The following is an 18,947-nucleotide window of genomic DNA, read 5'->3' as shown; positions in this document are numbered from 1 at the left end:
TGCAGAGCGAATCACACACAATCAGAATTATTTAATATTATTACTACTAAACCGCTCCTGTCATTACTCTTTTAGTTCCCACAACCCACCTGGACATGGGTCTATTTCTCCCCGCACTTTACAGAGAACAGCAGCCCAGGAAGAAGGATGGTGGGTGTCCTGCCTAAACTCAGGTCTCTGTGGCGCCGCCTCCGCTGCCCGTCCACTCTAGAGTCCAATCCGCACCGGGTTTTCCAGGGAGGCCGGGGTCAGGGCCTGGTTCCGCGGCTCAGACTCCCGCGCCGGGCTTTGCGCGCCGCCACGGCCTGTGAGGCCGGCGGGGCGGGGCGGGACGGGGCGGGGCGGGACGGCGTGAGGAGGGAAGTTGTCGAAGTTCGGGGAGACGCCCGGCCGCCGGCCTCGCCTACGGCCTGTCCCTCCGCCTCCTTCCCGCCCCGGGCCCCCGTCCGTCCGTCCTTCCTTCCCCTCCCGTGCATGATGGAAACACCATGGCTGCGGCAGCCCAGCTCTCCCTGACACAGGTAACGCCGCCCGCCGGTCGGCCCGGCTCGACCCGCCGGGGTTCCCCGGCCCTCCCCCACACCGCTCTGGGGCGCTGGCGCGGCGGCTGCCCTCGGGCCGCACGGTGGGAGCGCGTGTGAGGAGTGCGGGCGCCATCCCGAGTCGGAGCGGGAGCGGGAGCGGCGAGCCTCGGCCGCCGCGCCCCCGCCCCGGGTCGCCGGGCTCTCGGCTCCGCCCCGCGCGGCTCCCACCCGGCCGCCGCCCCCGCCGCGGGTCCCCGCGCCGCTCTCCTCCTGGTCCCGTCGGCGCTCACCCTCTCGGCAAGTTTCTCCTCCGGGCCTGACGGCCGCCAGGTGAGCTCCGGTGGGGCTCACGCGAGGCAGCGGCCGCGGGCGATGCGAGGCTCGACTTCGGCGGGGCAGGGTTCCCTCAGCCTCGCTCTGCTCCGGTCCGCCGGAGCGACGACTGCCGAGTTCCCCTCAGTTCCCTCAAGTCAGCCTGGCTTCCAGAAGTCGCATCCTGTCCGGGCACTTGACCCACTCGCGCCTTCGCCTCCTGGGCAGGTTAACTTCTGCTCAGATCCCCTTGCAGACTTTCCCACCCGCGAGGGGGCCCGTCTCTGATCGTCGTCCGAGGGGTCACGGTGCCAGCCTTCTGCAGGTGGGGCGCCTCTTTCCTCCCTGGTGCCCGGAACCACCGGGGAGATAACTTTGTCCTGGGACGATCTCGACCAAAAGCTGTTCTCGGAATCTCGCCTCTTTATCATCATCATCATCATTATTATTATTAAAGTGTTCTCTTCCTTCAGAGCCCCATCCTGGAGGGAAACATCTAAACATTACTCACTTAGGAGAGCCTGAGTTCTCCGTTTCTGTAAAACCAAGCGTAGTCATCTCAAGACACCCAGGAGGGATGAGGTACCAAACACCTGCCAGTCCCTTTCATCTTCACTGCCCAGAAGTTTGCCTTCTCCAGAGCTGGTGGCTGTGTACTCCCTGGCAGAAGCCCACCTCAGCCTATCGATAAGCCTGCCCTGTGATAGCTCCCTGCCATCTTGTCTCCTTGGCCTAGATTTGCCTCTACTTATAAGGCAGGGCATGTGTTTGGGTAATAGATTATTTCTATGGTATGATAAAGAGGTCTTGAGGTGTTTCTTTCCTAGAACTTGGAGATAGAAAAGTATTTTCCCCAGGAGCCAGGGTGGAAATTTTATTTACTTATTTATTTTGAGACAGGGTCTCAAATAGATCAGGCTGGCTTTGAACTCACTATGTAATCAAGAATATCAAGAATGACCTTGATTTTGGATCCTTCTTCCTCCATCTCCCAAGTGGACTGTACCACTATATTAAGTTTATTCATCGCCAGGGATCAGACTCAGGGCTTCATGCTGGCTAGACAGGCCCTGTACCGACTGAGCCATATCCCCAGCAAAAGTGATTCTATATATACTGTATGTGTGTGTATTATAGTGCACACACACAGGCACCCCGCAGGTAAGAGAGCCTTTCGGAATAACCACATAAACTTTACATTTCCAAATTTATTTCCTGTGGGTCTTTGTGTTTTGACTTGCATCTAACAGGGAAGAACTTTTAAGATGGCCCAGTCTTGTCATGAATCTGTTTAGAAGGGTCCTTCTGAAACTCACATTTGAGGAATGGAAACATTGACTTTTGGGTGTTGGCTTTCTGAGTCTAGATAGTGACCTGCCTTAAACATGATCTCTGTTGGCAGGCACTTGTATTCTGACTCTGCTGGCTAATTCTGGTAGTTTCCCCCGAACCCCCTCTTAAAGATTTTGTTCCCTTGAAGACTTCTGTAGAATTGCTTCTTGGTTGTGTACCTACTTTATTTTCTTCTTGGATTGTACTGTGTTTTTAGTTTCTGTTTAGGATCACTTATCTCTGGAAACTTGCTTCAGGCTCTCAGTTTTGTAGTCATTTTCATAATTTGCATATGTTCTTGTGGTTGTATATTTAGGTGTTAAAATGTATCCAGAGTAAATGCTGAATCATTAAGGGGAAATTATTCTTTAGTATTTCATGTTTGAACTTAAATTGATAATTCAAATAAGTCAATTTAAAATATTTAGATATTAAAATACTAAGATGTAGTGAGACATTATAAAGGCACAGGGAAAAAAGTTTTTAAAATATTTACTAATGTATCTTTTTCCTTCAAACTTAGCAGATTTGTAGTTCTTAGATATAATCACTAATTTGTGTATGAGTGTTTGCCTGCATGTATATATGTATACCGCATTCATGTCTGGTGTCCATAAAGACAGAAGAGAGTGTCAAATCCCTTGGAACTAGAGTTATGGATGGTTATAAACCACCATATGGCTACTGGGAACCGAACCTGGGCCCTCTGCAAGAGCCACAAGTGCTATTAACTTGAGCTGAACCATCTCTCCAGTCCTTGATTTTAACATGTGTGTGTGTGTTGCACACATATGAGTGTGCATGTGCTGGTTGGAGTGCATGAAGAGACTAGAGGAGAATGTCAGGTGTCTTCCTGTATCACTGTCTACCTTGCAGCCTTGAATGAGGGCTTGTCATTTAGGCAGGCCAGCTTGTTTCTGCTCTTCACTGCTGGGGTTATAGGCATGCTTGGTCGTGCTAGGTTTTTATGTAGGTACTAGGGATTTGAATTCTACTCCTCCTGTTACATAGTGTTTTTATATACTGAGCCATCTCCTCAGTTCCTCACACTTTTTGTTTAAAAAGTTTTAGCTGCTTGAACTAAGTCAGATAATGGTGTAGTTTGGTTTCACATTCATTATTGACTTATTTATGTTACCTTGTGTTTCTCTTTTCTGCTCTTCTAACACAGAGCTAGATATGGTATACTCAAGTGGGAGATTCTTCAAGGTAGGCATGTGGAAGGTTCAAAGTGTATGGCTATGTTGTCATTCTAGTCTGGGTTCTTAGACTTAGTGATCCTTCTGCCCCAGTCTCCCAAGAAGCTGGGATTATGGATGTGTGTTACTGGGCCCAGCAAAGGACATTTTAAATTTCATCTCTTTTCCTCTGTTTATTTGGAAGAAATAAATCTTGTGTCTATGCCAAACCTGTTAAAGTAACTGGATGCTAGTTTCTGCCTCTGGTAATGATCATTTTGGAATAGGTTAGTTAGTTCATTCATTCATTCAGCCAGCCAGTGTGTCTCTGTGTGTGAGAGAGAGTATTTGTTTTTGAGACAGGGTCTCTAGACCTGGTTGTCCTGGACTCCCTATGTAGACCATGCTGATCTGGACTCAACAGAGATTACTTTGCCTCAGCCTCCCAGGTGCAGGAATGAAAGGCATGCATTGCTATGCCTGCTTCTGTAAATATTTTATTAAGTATTAGATGTAACACATTGTATTAAGGTTGGCTTTTTAGTTTTTTGGCCTTTTATCATTTTAACTAAAGCAACGAATTAGAGAAAAAAGTGAAAAATGTTTTAGTTTATGTTTCCCTTGCCTTTTGAATGCCTGCCAAACACTCCTCTAACTCTTTCTTAACTAAAGATTGAAATTGAGTTTTGTCTTCTAGAGATGATAGAATACTAGATTATGAGTGCCATTTTTAGCATTGCCAATAAATATGGTATGAGTAATATCCTAATGAAGATAGGAGTAAAATCTTTAGGTCTCTGCTTTCTTTGCCTTAAAAATTGATCCACAGTGGTTAAGAGCACTGGCTGCTCTTCTAGGAGAACCTTGTTCAGTTCCCAGCACTTGTGTGCTAACAGCCATATGTAAATCCAGTTCCAGGGGATCCAGGCCCATCTCCCGGCCTCCGCATGCACAGCACTTAGTAGGTGCAGATACACCCATACATATAAATATTAAAAAATATTAGCCAACAAATATTGTTGAGCATTTACTATCAGCCAAGAATTAGCTATGTAGAATATACTAACAAAATAAAAATTTTTGAAGCTTAAAGACAAAAAGCATGGAGCTTAAATTTTAATAGAGGGCTTTAAACGTTACTAAATACTTTGCCAGCTCTAACATTTTTATTTTGTAATACCTGATGAAGTGTTGGTTTTCTCATTGTAGTTAGTGCTGCCCAACCTTACTTTTTCTCATTTCAGTTGTTTTCACTTTTCTTGTTGATAAGTAAAATCCAAATCCTACATGATGGCTCAGTCTAATCCCAGCAAATGGGAATCTGAGGCAGGGTTACTGTGAATGTGAGGCCAGAATGGCAACGAGGTTAAGTTGTAAGTCAGCCAGGGTTACAGAGAGTGTCTGTATGAAAAAACAGAAAACAGTCCTGGCTCCTAGATGGAGAGCTGCAGGCAGCTATTGAATGCAGAGAGAGGGAGAATCAGTTTTTTCCCAGGGATGAACTCCTAACTGGTTATCTAACTCTAGGTCATCAGCCCCCCCCCCCAAAAAAAAAAACCATATGTACAAGCCATACTAAATGAACTCAGCAGGTTGTACTTACATATTTACTCGTGTGTGTGTGTGTGTGTGTGTGTGTGTGTATGCCATGGCATGCATGTGGAGGACGTAGGACAGCTTGTGGAAATTAGGCCATGAATTTGAGGGGAGAAACTGGACATGGGAAGGGTTGGAGGAAGCAAAAGAAAAAGAAAGGGGAAAATTTGATTGAGAAAGAGCCAATTTTTGCTTTTTTTGTAGATTATAGAAAGGACAAGTAAAGTTTTCTTTTTGTTTTGAGCACTTTCTTTGCTTTCTTTTTGTTTTTGAGCATTTTCTTTGCTTTTCTTTCTTTTTGTTTGAACACTTTGTATAAAACCTAGAGCCTTAAGAATGCTAGGCAACCACTCTACCATTGGCTGTTTCCTCAATAACTCTATCTGTGCAGCCTAGGCTGGCCTGGTCTTAACAGAGGTCAGTCTGCTTTCAGCCTCCCAAAGGCTGGGAGTAAAGGTATGCACCATGCCTGGCCTAGGAATTTCTGTCTTAGTTCAGGGTTAACTATTACTGTGATGAAACAACATGACCTAAAGCAAGTTGGGGAGGAAGATGTTAATTTGGCTGATGCTTCCACATCAGTGAAGGAAATGTCCATCAATGAAGGAAGTCGGGACAGGAACTCAAACAGGGCAGGAACCTGGAGGCCATGGAGGGGATGCTGCTTACTCTCTTGCTCAGCCTGCTTTCTGATAGAACCCAGGACCACCAGCTCAAGGGTGACTGACCCCTTCCACAACGGACTAGCCCTCTCCCCCGTTAATCACTAATTAAGAAAATACCGTACAGGCTTGCCTGCAGCCAAGTTTTATGGAGGGATTTTCTCTACTGAGGTTCCTGCCTCTCAGATGACTATAGCTTGTGTCAAGTTGACATTAAACTAGCCAGCACAACTTCTTTTTAAACTTTTGCCTGCCTTTAATTTCAGCACCTGGAGGCACTCTTGAGTTTGAGGCCAGCCTGAAACACTGTGAAGCACTCACAGAGATCTTGGGCGTTGAGAGGAAAGATGCTCAGCTTGGTAGTCTGTTGAGGAAAGCAGCTCTGGTACCAAAGAAAAATACACCAGACATCCTTCTCTGACCTCTGCATGTGTGTGCACAAGGGTACATGCACATGAATCAATCAGTCACTCTGTCTCTCTCTCTCTGTTTCTCTCTATCTCTCTGTCTCTTTCTCTTTGTCTGTCTGTCTCTGTCTTTCTCTGTCTCTCTCTCTCTCTCACACACACACACACATTTAAAAAGCTCCAAAAGAAAACTTAGCCTTTGAAACATAGCAGTTACCAATTTTATTAACAAATTTTGCTAAGACGTTAATTCATTTGTCAGAACCTAGATAAGCTGTGAGTATATTAATGTACTTCATTATGAACTTTTTATTTTTCAAAATATGGTATGATTAATATCTTAAATACTTATTAGGCAGTTCAGCTTGAATTGAAGTTTTCTATTTATTTATTTATTTATTATATGTAAGTACACTGTAGCTGTCTTTAGACGCACCAGAAGAGGGCATCAGATCTCATTACGGATGGTTGTGAGCCACCATGTGGTTGCTGGGATTTGAACTCAGGACCTTCAGAAGAGTAGTCAGTGCTCTTACCCGCTGAGCCATCTCGCCAGCCCAAATTGAAGTTTTCTTATCTTAGTATATAACGTTTTTTTTGAGGGTGTGCACAGCTTTGTGTGTGCATGTTGAGTCCAGTTCTACCACTGATCTAAAACCCATGGTCTAGTTTTTTATTTGTGTTTGTTTGTTTGACAGGTTCTCACTGTGAAGTACTGGCTGGCCATGATCTTACTGTGTAGACCAGGATGGCCTCTAACTTAGATAACCTCCTCTTGTCTTCTGGGTACAGGGATTAAGGAATGTGTCTCTAGGCCCAGCCATGATTTATCTTTTATAATGACGTTTTTAAAACTTTACTTATTTTCTATGTGTTCAAGCTAGATGCCTGTGGATCAATTTTGGGGAATTGGTTCTCTCCTGCTATATGGTTCTAGGGATCAAATCCAGGTCCTCAGGCTTACAACAAGCACTTTAACCCAGAAGTACTTGTAAATTGTGACTTTAGAAACAGACAACCAAACCAAACCAAACCAAACCAAACCAAAAACTTACTGTATGACCTAAAAACAATAAGTACTTTATCAGGCTAAGGCTGGAGAACCATGTATTTGAGGCTGTCCTTGGCTACATAGTGAGTTCTAGGCCAGGCTTTGAAGCATAGTCAAACCCTATCTTAAAAAAACAAAACAAAGACAGAGTGGTGGTGGAAGGATGATCAGGATTTCAAGGTCATCCTTGGTTACATAGCAAGTTCATAGTTAGTCTGGGTTGTGGGAAAACCCTGTCTAAAACCAAAACTCACACCCCAAACAAACAGCAAAATTCCCAAATCAAATCCAGAGGCCCCAAATGCAATAAATGGTATAGAAATGCTTTGTGGTCTTCCTGCTTCAGCTTTTAAGATGCTGGCATATGTAGTTTTGATGTTGTTTTTCAGTTTTAATAATGATATAATTTTGTTACAGAAATTTTGGAAACTGGAGGGGAAAGTATACCACAACTTAAGTTTCTGATATTTATTTATTCATTTATTTTGATAGTTGGTCTCTCTTTGTACTGTAAGATGGTCAGTCTCCTATGTGCTGCTGATATTATAGGCTTGTGTCATTTTGATGTTTATTTTTAATTTCATTAAAAAAAACCAGAATGTGGGGCTGGCGAGGTGGGGGTCTAAAAACAAAACCATTACATGTACTAGTTAGTAAACATACCAATTGCTTCAATGTAACAATTATGACAATAAACAGAGGGTAGAGTTTGAGAATTACAACCTGCTTTCACAGTCAGAAAAGGAATATTTTACTCAATGTGACAGATTTGAGTTTCTATTATAATGTTTTCTTTTTTGCCTCTTGTACTAGTTATATTGAGTATACCCAGCATACTCAGATTTCTGCTTACTCAGTAGACAGCTAGTTATTCTTAAAAATGGTTTGGAATGTTCACACTTGGGAAGGATTGCTTTAGTTAAAAATAATTAGGACCAGTTGGGTTTTTGTCCAGTCGTCTCTTAATTGAGTGTCTTTCTCTGTTTTCATTTGTTTACAAGCTAATGTTAGTAAAAGGTTCTCGTATATTGTCTCCTGTTGCCTCATTTTACATGCTCATTAGAGCACTTTACTTGTGTTCCAAAGATATATAAAAACTTCCTGTAAGTTTTACATTTAATAAAATTGTAACTCTGGAAACAAAAGTAGGAAAATAGCCTCACAGAGATCCCTCCGTTAAACATAAATAGGAAGAAGACTAGAAGACAAAACACTTAGAATTTTATAATATCATTAATTATAGCTTTTAATCAACTCACTTTTAGCCGGGCAGTGGTGGTGCATACCTTTAATCCCAGCACTTGGGAGGCAGAGGCAGGTGGATTTCTGAGTTCGAGGCCAGCCTGATCTACAGAGTGAGTTCCAGGACAGCCAGGGCTACACAGAGAAACCCTGTCTCAAAAACAACAACAAAAACAAAACCAACTCACTTTTTTTTTCCCAACTCACTTTTAATAGTGCATATGTATTCCTTCTGTTTGCAACTGATTTAGCACTTTTATATTTACACTTTTGAAAATTTACTTAAACTGACAAAGTAAAACTATTCTAAGATTGCACCACACTTAGATTTTTTTTTTTTTTGGTTGTTGTTGTTGTCTCTCTCCATCTTCTTGCAGAGTCTCATTTATCCCATGTTGGCCTACATAACTAAGGATAACCTTGAACTTCTGATCCTCCTGCCTTCCCCTCAGTTCTGGGATCTTGCACTACTGTAGCTGTTTCGATACCATAGTGGATTCTCACTACCAACTGAGTCATATCCCCGGTATCCTTAGTATAGAAATAAATTTCTTTTAAATGCTGATGATAAAACTGAGGGCCTCAAGCATGCTAGACAAGTGCTCTAACACTGAACCACACCCCCTTCTCTTTAAGTTAAGTTAATTTAATGTATTCCATTGTGTTTGAGTGTATTGCTAAGAATCTAGTATGTGCTTTGCACATGCTAGGCATACATTGTTATATCTAGTAGATTTAATTTTAAATAGTCTAATCATTGTGTTTAGAGAAATTGATCCAAGAAATGATGATAATGTTTAATATTATTATTATTGACTTAGAGAATTTAGTTTGAAGAATAATTTATAATTTTGTTTTCTGGTTTATAATTTACAAGGCATTTTATGCTCTTTCATTTGATCTTTATAATAACTGAATGAACCAGGCTATTATTATCATTACTTTGAATTGGAGGCTATTGAGGCTCATATTATTATCATCAGAAATAAAAGGGAACATGAATCTAGGTATGAAAAAAAATACAATTAACACTAGTTTACTACCTGCTCAAGGCCTTTATTCCATTTCCCAGAGGAAGGTATTCTTGCTAGTTTGTGTGTGTGTGTGTGCATGAGTGCCTATGTGTACTTTCTATAATGATCTTCTTCTTTCTCTCAATGTATCTTTTAAAAGTTATTTTGATAAGCTGCTGTTTTACAACTTTATTATAATTTGTTTATTTGTTATAGGAAGTTCTGTGTTAGTGCATATAGATACCCGCATTATTTAAAGCATTTCAGGGTAATCTTGTGTGAGAATAATCTTAGTTTAAATAAGTTAGTCAATAAGATGATGAACTTTTTTTTAAATATATTTTATATATTTTCCTCAATGCTATCCCAAAAGTCCCTCATACCCTCCCCCTTCTCCCCCATTTCCCTACCCACCCATTCCCTTTTTTTTTTTTTTTGGCCCTGGCGTTCCCCTGTACTGGGGCATATAAAGTTTGTGTGTCCAATGGGCCTCTCTTTCCAGTGATGGCCGACTAGGCCATCTTTTGATACATATGCAGCTAGAGTCAAGAGCTCCGGGTTACTGGTTAGTTCATAATGTTGTTCCACCTATAGGGTTGCAGATCCCTTTAGCTCCTTGGGTACTTTCTCTAGCTCCTCCATTGGGAGCCCTGTGATCCATCCAATAGCTGACTGTGAGCATCCACTCCTGTGTTTGCTAGGCCCCGGCATCGTCTCACAAGAGACAGCTATATCAGGGTCCTTTCAGCAAAATCTTGCTAGTGTATGCAATGGTGTCAGCGTTTGGAAGCTGATTATGGGATGGATCCCTGGTTATGGCAGTCTCTAGATGGTCCATCCTTTCGTCACAGCTCCAATCTTTGTTTCTGTAACTCCTTCCATGGATGTTTTGTTCCCAATTCTAAGAAGGGGTACAGTGACCCCACTTTGGTCTTCATTCTTCTTGAGTTTCATGTGCTTAGCAGATTGTATTATATATCTTGGGTATCCTAAGTTTTGGGCTAATATCCACTTATCAGTGAGTACATATTGTGTGAGTTCCTTTGTGATTGTGTTACCTCATTCAGGATGATGCCCTCCAGGTCCATCCATTTGCCTAGGAATTTCATAAATTCATTCTTTTTAATAGCTGAGTAGTACTCCATTGTGTAAATGTACCACATTTTCTGTATCCATTCCTCTGTTGAGGGGCATCTGGGTTCTTTCCAGCTTCTGGCTATTATAAATAAGGCTGCTATGAACATAGTGGAGCATGTGTCCTTCTTACCGGTTGGAACATCTTCTGGATATATGCCCAGGAGAGGTATTGCTGGATCCTCCGGTAGTTCTATGTACAATTTTCTAAGGAACCGCCAGACTGATTTCCAGAGTGGTTGTACAAGCTTGCAATCCCACCAACAATGGAGGAGTGTTCCTCTTTCTCCACATCCTCAACAGCATCTGCTGTCACCTGAGTTTTTGATCTTAGCCATTCTGACTGGTGTGAGGTGGAATCTCAGGGTTGTTTTGATTTGCATATCCCTAATGATTAAGGATGTTGAACATTTTTTCAGGTGCTTCTCAGCCATTCGGTATTCCTCAGGTGAGAATTCTTTGTTCAGTTCTGAGCCCCATTTTTTTTTTTTTTTTTTTTGGTTTTTCGAGACAGGGTTTTTCTGTATAGCCCTGGCTGTCCTGGAACTCACTTTGTAGACCAGGCTGGCCTCGAACTCAGAAATCCGCCTGCCTCTGCCTCCCGAGTGCTGGGATTAAAGGCGTGCGCCACCACGCCCGGCTCTGAGCCCCATTTTTTAATGGGGTTATTTGATTTTCTGGAGTCCACCTTCTTGAGTTCTTTATATATATTGGATATTAGTCCCTTATCTGATTTAGGATAGGTAAAGATCCTTTCCCAATCTGTTGGTGGTCTTTTTGTCTTATTGACGGTGTCTTTTTGCCTTGCAGAAGCTTTGCAGTTTCATAAGGTCTTATATGTCAGTTCTTGATCTTACGATGATGAACATTTCTGTTGTTTACAGTCTTTCATTGTTACTAGCACTGCAGTAAATATTTTACATGTTCTTGTGCCTGTAGTTATATGGCTTAGTTTTTGGTGGATGTAATTATTAGCTCAAATGGTTTACAAGTTATTTAGATTTATGAGTGTTTTACTTGCTTGTGTGATATTTGAATGTGTATCATGTGCATGTCTAGTGCATCAGAAGGCATCAGATCCCCTGGAACTGGAGTTTTGAACAGTTGTGAGCTGCCATGGGAATGCTGGGAATTGAACTTAGGTCATGCAATAAGTGCTCTTAATACTGAACCGTCTCTCCAGCCCCTCAAACGGTATATTTGTGCTATGTAATGCTGGCACTGTTGATAATGGTATATTTGTGCTATGTAATGCTGGCACTGTTGAGAATGGTATATTTGTGCTATGTAATGCTGGCACTGTTGATAATGGTATATTTGTGCTATGTAATGCTGGCACTGTTGAGAATGGTATATTTGTGCTATGTAATGCTGGCACTGTTGAGAATGGTATATTTGTGCTATGTAATGCTGGCACTGTTGAGAATGGTATATTTGTGCTATGTAATGCTGGCACTGTTGAGAATGGTATATTTGTGCTATGTAATGCTGGCACTGTTGAGAATGGTATATTTGTGCTATGTAATGCTGACACTGTTTGAGAATGGTATATTTATGCTATGTAATGCTGACACTGTTTGAGAATGGTATATTTGTGCTATATAATGCTGGCACTGTTGAGAATGGTATATTTGTGCTATGTAATGCTGGCACTGTTGAGAATGGTATATTTGTGCTATGTAATGCTGGCACTGTTTGAGAATGGTATATTTGTGCTATGTAATGCTGGCACTGTTGAGAATGGTATATTTGTGCTATGTAATGCTGGCACTGTTGAGAATGGTATATTTGTGCTATGTAATGCTGGCACTGTTGAGAATGGTATATTTGTGCTATGTAATGCTGGCACTGTTGAGAATGGTATATTTGTGCTATGTAATGCTGACACTGTTTGAGAATGGTATATTTGTGCTATGTAATGCTGGCACTGTTGAGAATGGTATATTTGTGCTATGTAATGCTGGCACTGTTGAGAATGGTATATTTGTGCTACGTAATGCTGGCACTGTTGAGAATGGTATATTTGTGCTATGTAATGCTGGCACTGTTTGAGAACGGTATATTTATGCTATGTAATGCTGGCACTGTTGAGAATGGTATATTTGTGCTATGTAATGCTGGCACTGTTGAGAATGGTATATTTGTGCTATGTAATGCTGGCACTGTTGAGAATGGTATATTTGTGCTATGTAATGCTGGCACTGTTTGAGAATGGTATATTTGTGCTATGTAATGCTGGCACTGTTTGAGAATGGTATATTTGTGCTATGTAATGCTGGCACTGTTTGAGAATGGTATATTTGTGCTATGTAATGCTGGCACTGTTGATAATGGTATATTTGTGCTATGTAATGCTGACACTGTTGAGAATGGTATATTTGTGCTATGTAATGCTGGCACTGTTTGAGAATGCCATTTCTTTCATAGTTTTTTTTGATATAGTTATATTAGACTTTTTGATCAGTGTCAGTTTGACATAAAAACTAGATTTCACCATTTCAGTTTGTTATTTCTTTAATTATGGGTAAGGTTAAAATTATTATTATTTTTTTTTGTTTTTGTAAACTGTTTAGGTTTTTTTTTTTTTTTTTAAGATTTATTTAAGTACACTGTAGCTGTCTTCAGACACTCCAGAAGAGGGCACCAGATCTCATTACAGATGGTTGTGAGCCACCATGTGGTTGCTGGGATTTGAACTCAGGACCTTCGGAAGAGCAGTTGGTGCTCTTAACCACTGAGCCATCTCTCCAGTTCCCTGTTTAGGTTTTTTATGTTTAAAATTTATAGCCTTTCTCTCAGAGCTTTTGCCAGATTTATATTTTTTTCCTTCATTGCTGGCTATTGACCCCAAAGTCTTTCTTATGTGTGCTATGCAAGTGCTATACCATTGAATTTTATCTCTAGCCCTGATATCGATTTTTTTAAAAAAAATTGTTTTATGTGTCTGAGAGTTTTTGCTGCCTACATGTACATATGAGCACTGTGTGAGTGTGCTCTGTGTTCATGGAGATTAGATGAGGGGAATAGATTCCCAGAACTGAAGTTACTGATGGTTGTGAACCACTGTGTGAGTGTTGGGAACTGAATCTGGGTTCTCTGTAAGAGCCTTCTGAGGGCTGAGTTGTATAGGCATATCACCATGCCTAGTCTGATTAGAAGGATTTAAGTTAAGCATATTTATTTTGGTTACAAAGGCCACTTGTAGTTTATTAAATTTTATTTATTATGAATTGGCATTAAACGTGAGTATGAGGAAGACTGAAATGTTTTAGTTTGCATCTTCTCTGTAGTCTGTGTTGTTGCTTTTGTTCTTAGTCTGTTCTCTCCCTCCCCAAGTCCCCCCGCCGCCCCTTGTCATACTTTTATGCATGGCCCCTTGTGGGCAGATTCTGGACCATCTGGTACTTTAGAACAGTTTAAAACTGATTCTGGTGATTCTGCTTTGAGCCACACTTGCTTGAAATGTCCTGGCTTGTCTTTGTGCTTGGTATGTCTATGTGCTTTCTTACATTTCCACTGCTTTTCATGACTGATTTTTTTTTTTCCTTAACACATGAATTTTGGTAGTATCAGTATTCATGGATTAAGGTGGTCAAAACTTTTTCTTTTAGGTCCCCAATTCCTATAATAAAAACTTAACAGTTTGTTGTTTTGAAATGGTCTTTTTTTTTTTTTTTTTAAAAAGGGGAGAATTGCTTGAAATCAGGAATAAAAACATCAAAATCATGATTTTCCTGCCTTAGTATCCCAAGTGTGGACATTAGTCACTTTATTTTTCTTTTTAGAGACGAGGCCTTGCATAGGCCAGGCTTATCTTGACCTTGTTTTATAGCTGAGGATAACCTTCAACTCCTGATCCTCTACTCTCCTGCCTTTAGCTGCTAAGGTCTACCTAGCATTACAGATGTGCACCACCATTCCTTTTCTGCTTAGATTCAAGTCTGAGAATCCTGGGCCAGGTCCATCTTCAACACACACTTTTTTCTAAAGACAGGTTTTACCGTGTACTCTGGCTTGCCTGGAATTTAAGATCCCTCTGGTTCTGACTCCTGAGTATTGGGATTAAAGGGTTGAGTCATCACACCTGTCCAAGAGATTTTTTTTTTTTTTAAGTTTTAGGTTTTATATGGTTCCTTGGTTGATGCATTTTTAGCTAATTAAAAAAAGATTTTTTAAAAAACATTTACTTGTGTGTATGTATATGTGATGTATGTGTGTCTGTATATGTATGCATGTGTGTGTATGTATGTACATATGTATGTATGTATTAGGTCAAAAGACAACTTACGGGAGTTAGTCTTCACTCTCCACCATAAGGATTCTAGGGGTTGAACTCAGGTTGTTAGACTTAGAGACACACATCCTTACCCACTGATCTATTCTCTGGTCCTTTGAGTTAAATTTCGTATCAGATGTGAAGGATCCAATTTCATATTTTTGCTTGTTGGTATCTTTTAGTTGTGGTGCAGCATCCCATAAATGATGAATTTATTCTGAATTCAGAATTCTGTTCTATTTATTTCTGTATGTCTAAACATGTACAGTGCAGTGCTGTTGTTTTCTTCTGAGACAGGGTTTCACTGTGTAGTCCTAGCTGTCCTGAAATTTGATCTGTAGACCAGGCTGATCTTGAACTCATAGAGATCTACCTGCCTCCAGAGTGCTGGGATTAAAGGCATGTACCATCATTGCCCGGCTTTATTTATATATATTTAAATTTTTACTCAACAATGACTTAATAGTTTTTCAGAAACTGGTTTTTTTTTAAAGATTTATTTATTTTATGTATACCAGTACACTGTTGTTGTCTTCAGACACACCAGAATTGGGCATCAGATCCCATTACAGATGGTTGTGAACCACCATGTGGTTTCTGGAAATTGAACTCAGGACCTCTGGAAGAGGAGTCGGAGTTCTTAACCACAGAGCCATCTCTTCAGCCCCAGAAACTGTGTTTCATAGTTGTTAAATTTACTCCTAAGTATACTATTCTTTTTGATGCTACTGCCAATGGAATTTATTTCTTAAGTTTATCTTCAAACTTACTGTAAGTACGTAAACTACAGTCATTTTTTATATTGATTTTTTTATATCTTACAACCTTGGTAACTTTGCTCATTTTAATGGATCCTTTAGTACTTTGCTTATAAAAAGATCTTAACCTCTGTGAATAGGGATAGTTCTACTTCTAGTCTGGTTCCCTTTATTTCTTGTTTTTGTCTATATTCCCAACTAGACCCTCCTTTATTATAATGAAAAGATGTGGCAAGCATAGAAGCAATGTGCCAGTCTTTGGGAAAAACAGTGCATGTATATAGTATAGCCTCACCACTCACACACCTACAGAAAGAAACTGAAAATTTTTTTATAAATGTGTATGTATGTATGTATGTATATACACACACATACATACATATATACATACATACAGACTGTGTAGTAATTTGTAACAGTTTACTTTTTTTTTTTGAGACAGGGTTTTTCTATGTATCCTGGCTGTCTTAGAACACTCTTTATAGACCAAACTGGCCTGGAGCTCACAGAGATCTGTCTGCCTCTGTTGCAACTTTTAAAAAAAATTTTTTACATGTCAAAATGATAAAGAATATTGCTTTTAATTTACAACAGAATTTAGTTTTTTTTAATGTAGACAACTGTGATTTAGAAATTTCACTTCGTTGCTAAAAAGGTTCATATGCAATTTTGTACAATTAAATTTTTAGATCTTTATTTTCCCAAATTTCCCAAATCAAAACCTTGTTTCATTCTGACTATGTAAGTATTCTTGTTATAAAGGATCTTCAGAGAATGCACAAAAACCATGCATGATCTCTGTGAACACTTTAGTCATTCCTTTTCCATATTTGTGTTGATGATGTGTGATTTTCTAACATCGAATAAGTGGTTATATTTTTAGTTTAGCAACAATGACAAGAAGCTGGTTTTACTGAGGCACATAAAAACATTCTTGGTTCATCTTGCTTAATATGAGTGATGTGGCAATTTGGATGACTTTTTCTGTTCTCACCTATAATCACATTAGTGTAGTAATTGACACAGGGTGTACTTTAATCACCTTAATAAATTGCTGTCTTCTTATATGTTTTTGCAGTAACTAGTGAATCTATGTTGTGATGATGAATAAGGTACAGTTTAGAGCTCAGGGGTTTCTTTTTTGGAGGGTTGGGGGTTGAAGACAAGAGTTTCTCTGTATAGGACTGGCTGTCCTTGAACTTACAGAAATCTGCCTGTCTCTGCCTCCTAAGTGCTGGGATCAAAGGTGTGTGCCACCACTGCCTGTCTTGGAGCGCAGAATTTTTATGTATGATTTTAATCATATATAAATCCCTTTGATGCCAATTCAGTAAAATCAACTCCTCATAATCTTTACTTTCTTTTTTAAAACAGACATTTGCCTTTAGGTTGGTAATCATATCCTTTTTTAAAAACCTCAAACTGGGACATTTTTAAGAATGAAAAGGGAGTGCTACAAATATTTAACATTCTACACATTTGGGGGATATCTCTATCAGACTAGTTTATTGTATTGGTAGATAAGTAAAATAGTTCCATTTAGTTTTCTTTTCTTTTTAAAGCTAGGTTACCACCTCTATAGCCTAGGCTGGCCATGATATTATGTAGCTTAGGCAGCCTTGAATTTGAACCCATCTTCTTGCTTCAACTTCCCTGTTACTGGGATTATAAGTGGGAGATTATAAGTGCTCTGTTTATGATGATTTCACATGTTCTATCATTAGATCCTGATTTTTGTATACATTTTATATTTTACTCCTTTCTAGTACAGAATAGAAATTTATCCAGTTAAAAATGAAAGACTCTTTATGGAATTATTGCAGTTAACTCCAGAGCAAATTACAGAATTCCAGAATGAAATTTTCTGTTCTGTTTTACTTCTCACCATTTTGTTCACTCTCCCGTGCTTGTGAAATCTGCAGTTACTGTCTTAGCAAAAGTTGTTAATAAAATTGGTAGTTGCTATTTTTCAAAAGCTAAGTTTCTTTTGCAGCTATTTTCATTTGTGTGTGTTGTGGGTGTGTGATATATTCATGTGCATGTGTCTTTGTACATGCAGAGGTCAGAGGGGGGATGTCTAGTATCTTTCTCTCTTGTTCCCTTGATACAGGGTCCCACTGAGCTTGAAGTTCTCCATTTCCTCTAGGCTGGTTGGCCAGCAACCTCCTGGGATCCACCTGTCTCTCCTTCATGCTGGGCTGGGCTTGTAGTTACACATGATGACCTGCCCGGTTTTTATGTGGGTGTTGGGGATTTGAACTGAGGTTCCCATGTATGCACATGAAACTTTCCTCACTGAGCCATCTCCCCAGCCCACATTTTTTTTTTTTTTAAGACAGAGTCTCATATTGTTTTAATTGAACTTTAATCCTTGAGAAAGGATTTCCAACTGGTTTTGTACAATATATTGTCAAGTTTTGGAGGACTTAGTTTTAAAAAGATTTACCACTAAGACACTTAGGCAAGATTTATAAGGCAACTTTAAACATTTATAAAGACTCCAGCTATTAAAATCTGATGGTGAACCTGTTATGTTGCCATGTTGAAGTATTTTGTATCCAATACTAGCTTTATCCATAACATTTCAACTGTCTCTATATAAAAGCATTTGTGACTGTTGACATTCAGCATTAACTGTGACCCTGAAGCTTCCATAGTAAGCGGCCTTGAAGGTTTCCTGCATTTGCGTTTTTTTGTTTTGTTTTGTTTTTTTGTTTTTTTTTTGTTTTTGTTTTTTTTTTTAGCTTGTTGCTCCTGAAAGGGCTCATAGTAGATAATAAAACAGTGGTTACCAAACAGCAGAACAGGTAATTATAAGTATACTTTACAAAGAATAGGAAAATAACTACCAAATTTTCAGACCATTGGGCTCCTCGTACAGTGTTGATTTGTTCCTAACACGTTTTCCCACTGACAAGCTGGTAGCCAGCTGATCTGTGTCACTGCACATGCCACTTTTCTAGCCACTCTACCAAATAGCTAACAGCACTACTGGCAAACTCTTCTATTTTACAAGACATTAAAGAAGTTAATTCATGTCTCTTGTGTCTGGGGATATATCTTTTAATGAGTCTTTGCTTGGTTTTCTTTCTTTAAAATTTTTTTAAAAATAAGTTAATTTATATATTGATGGGGGCATGTGCTGGCTCATGTGGAGGTCGGAGGACAGATTGTGGAAGTCAGTTCTCTTCCTCTGCCATGTGAATTCTGGGATGAAGCTCAGGTTGTCAGGCGTCTCAACAAGCCTCTTTGCCCAGTGAGCCATCTCTATGTCTCTGCTCATTTTCTTTGAAAGAAAGGTGTTCTGATGAATCTGTAAAGAATCAAGACAGCAAAATGGAATTACCACTCGTCTTTCAAATGCTGTCAATTGTTTAAGTTGTTACAACACTTAACCCCTGTTAGCATATACCGTGGCTAGGAGTTAGTATATACTGAAAGTATACTAAGTCCATCTGGGTT

General features: G+C 40.0%; 1 protein-coding gene across 4 annotated transcripts in view; it reads left to right on the top strand.

Annotated features, from left to right (window-relative positions):
- The first annotated feature begins 336 nt into the window (after window positions 1–336).
- Window positions 337–18,947, top strand: part of Eps15 (epidermal growth factor receptor pathway substrate 15) — a 101,368-nt gene continuing 82,757 nt past the window's right edge. For all 4 annotated transcript variants that reach the window (XM_021160620.3, XM_085839093.1, XM_085839094.1 and 1 more), the window contains exon 1: window positions 337–521. In XM_021160620.3, the coding sequence (XP_021016279.1) occupies window positions 489–521 (33 nt within the window). In that variant the 5' untranslated portion in view covers window positions 337–488. The remainder of the gene's footprint in view (window positions 522–18,947) is intronic.

Source organism: Mus caroli, unplaced genomic scaffold (genome assembly GCF_978045245.1).
Source record: "Mus caroli unplaced genomic scaffold, Mus_caroli_1 scaffold_6, whole genome shotgun sequence".
Lineage (NCBI taxonomy): Eukaryota > Metazoa > Chordata > Mammalia > Rodentia > Muridae > Mus > Mus caroli.
This window is presented reverse-complemented; position numbering and strand designations above follow the sequence as displayed.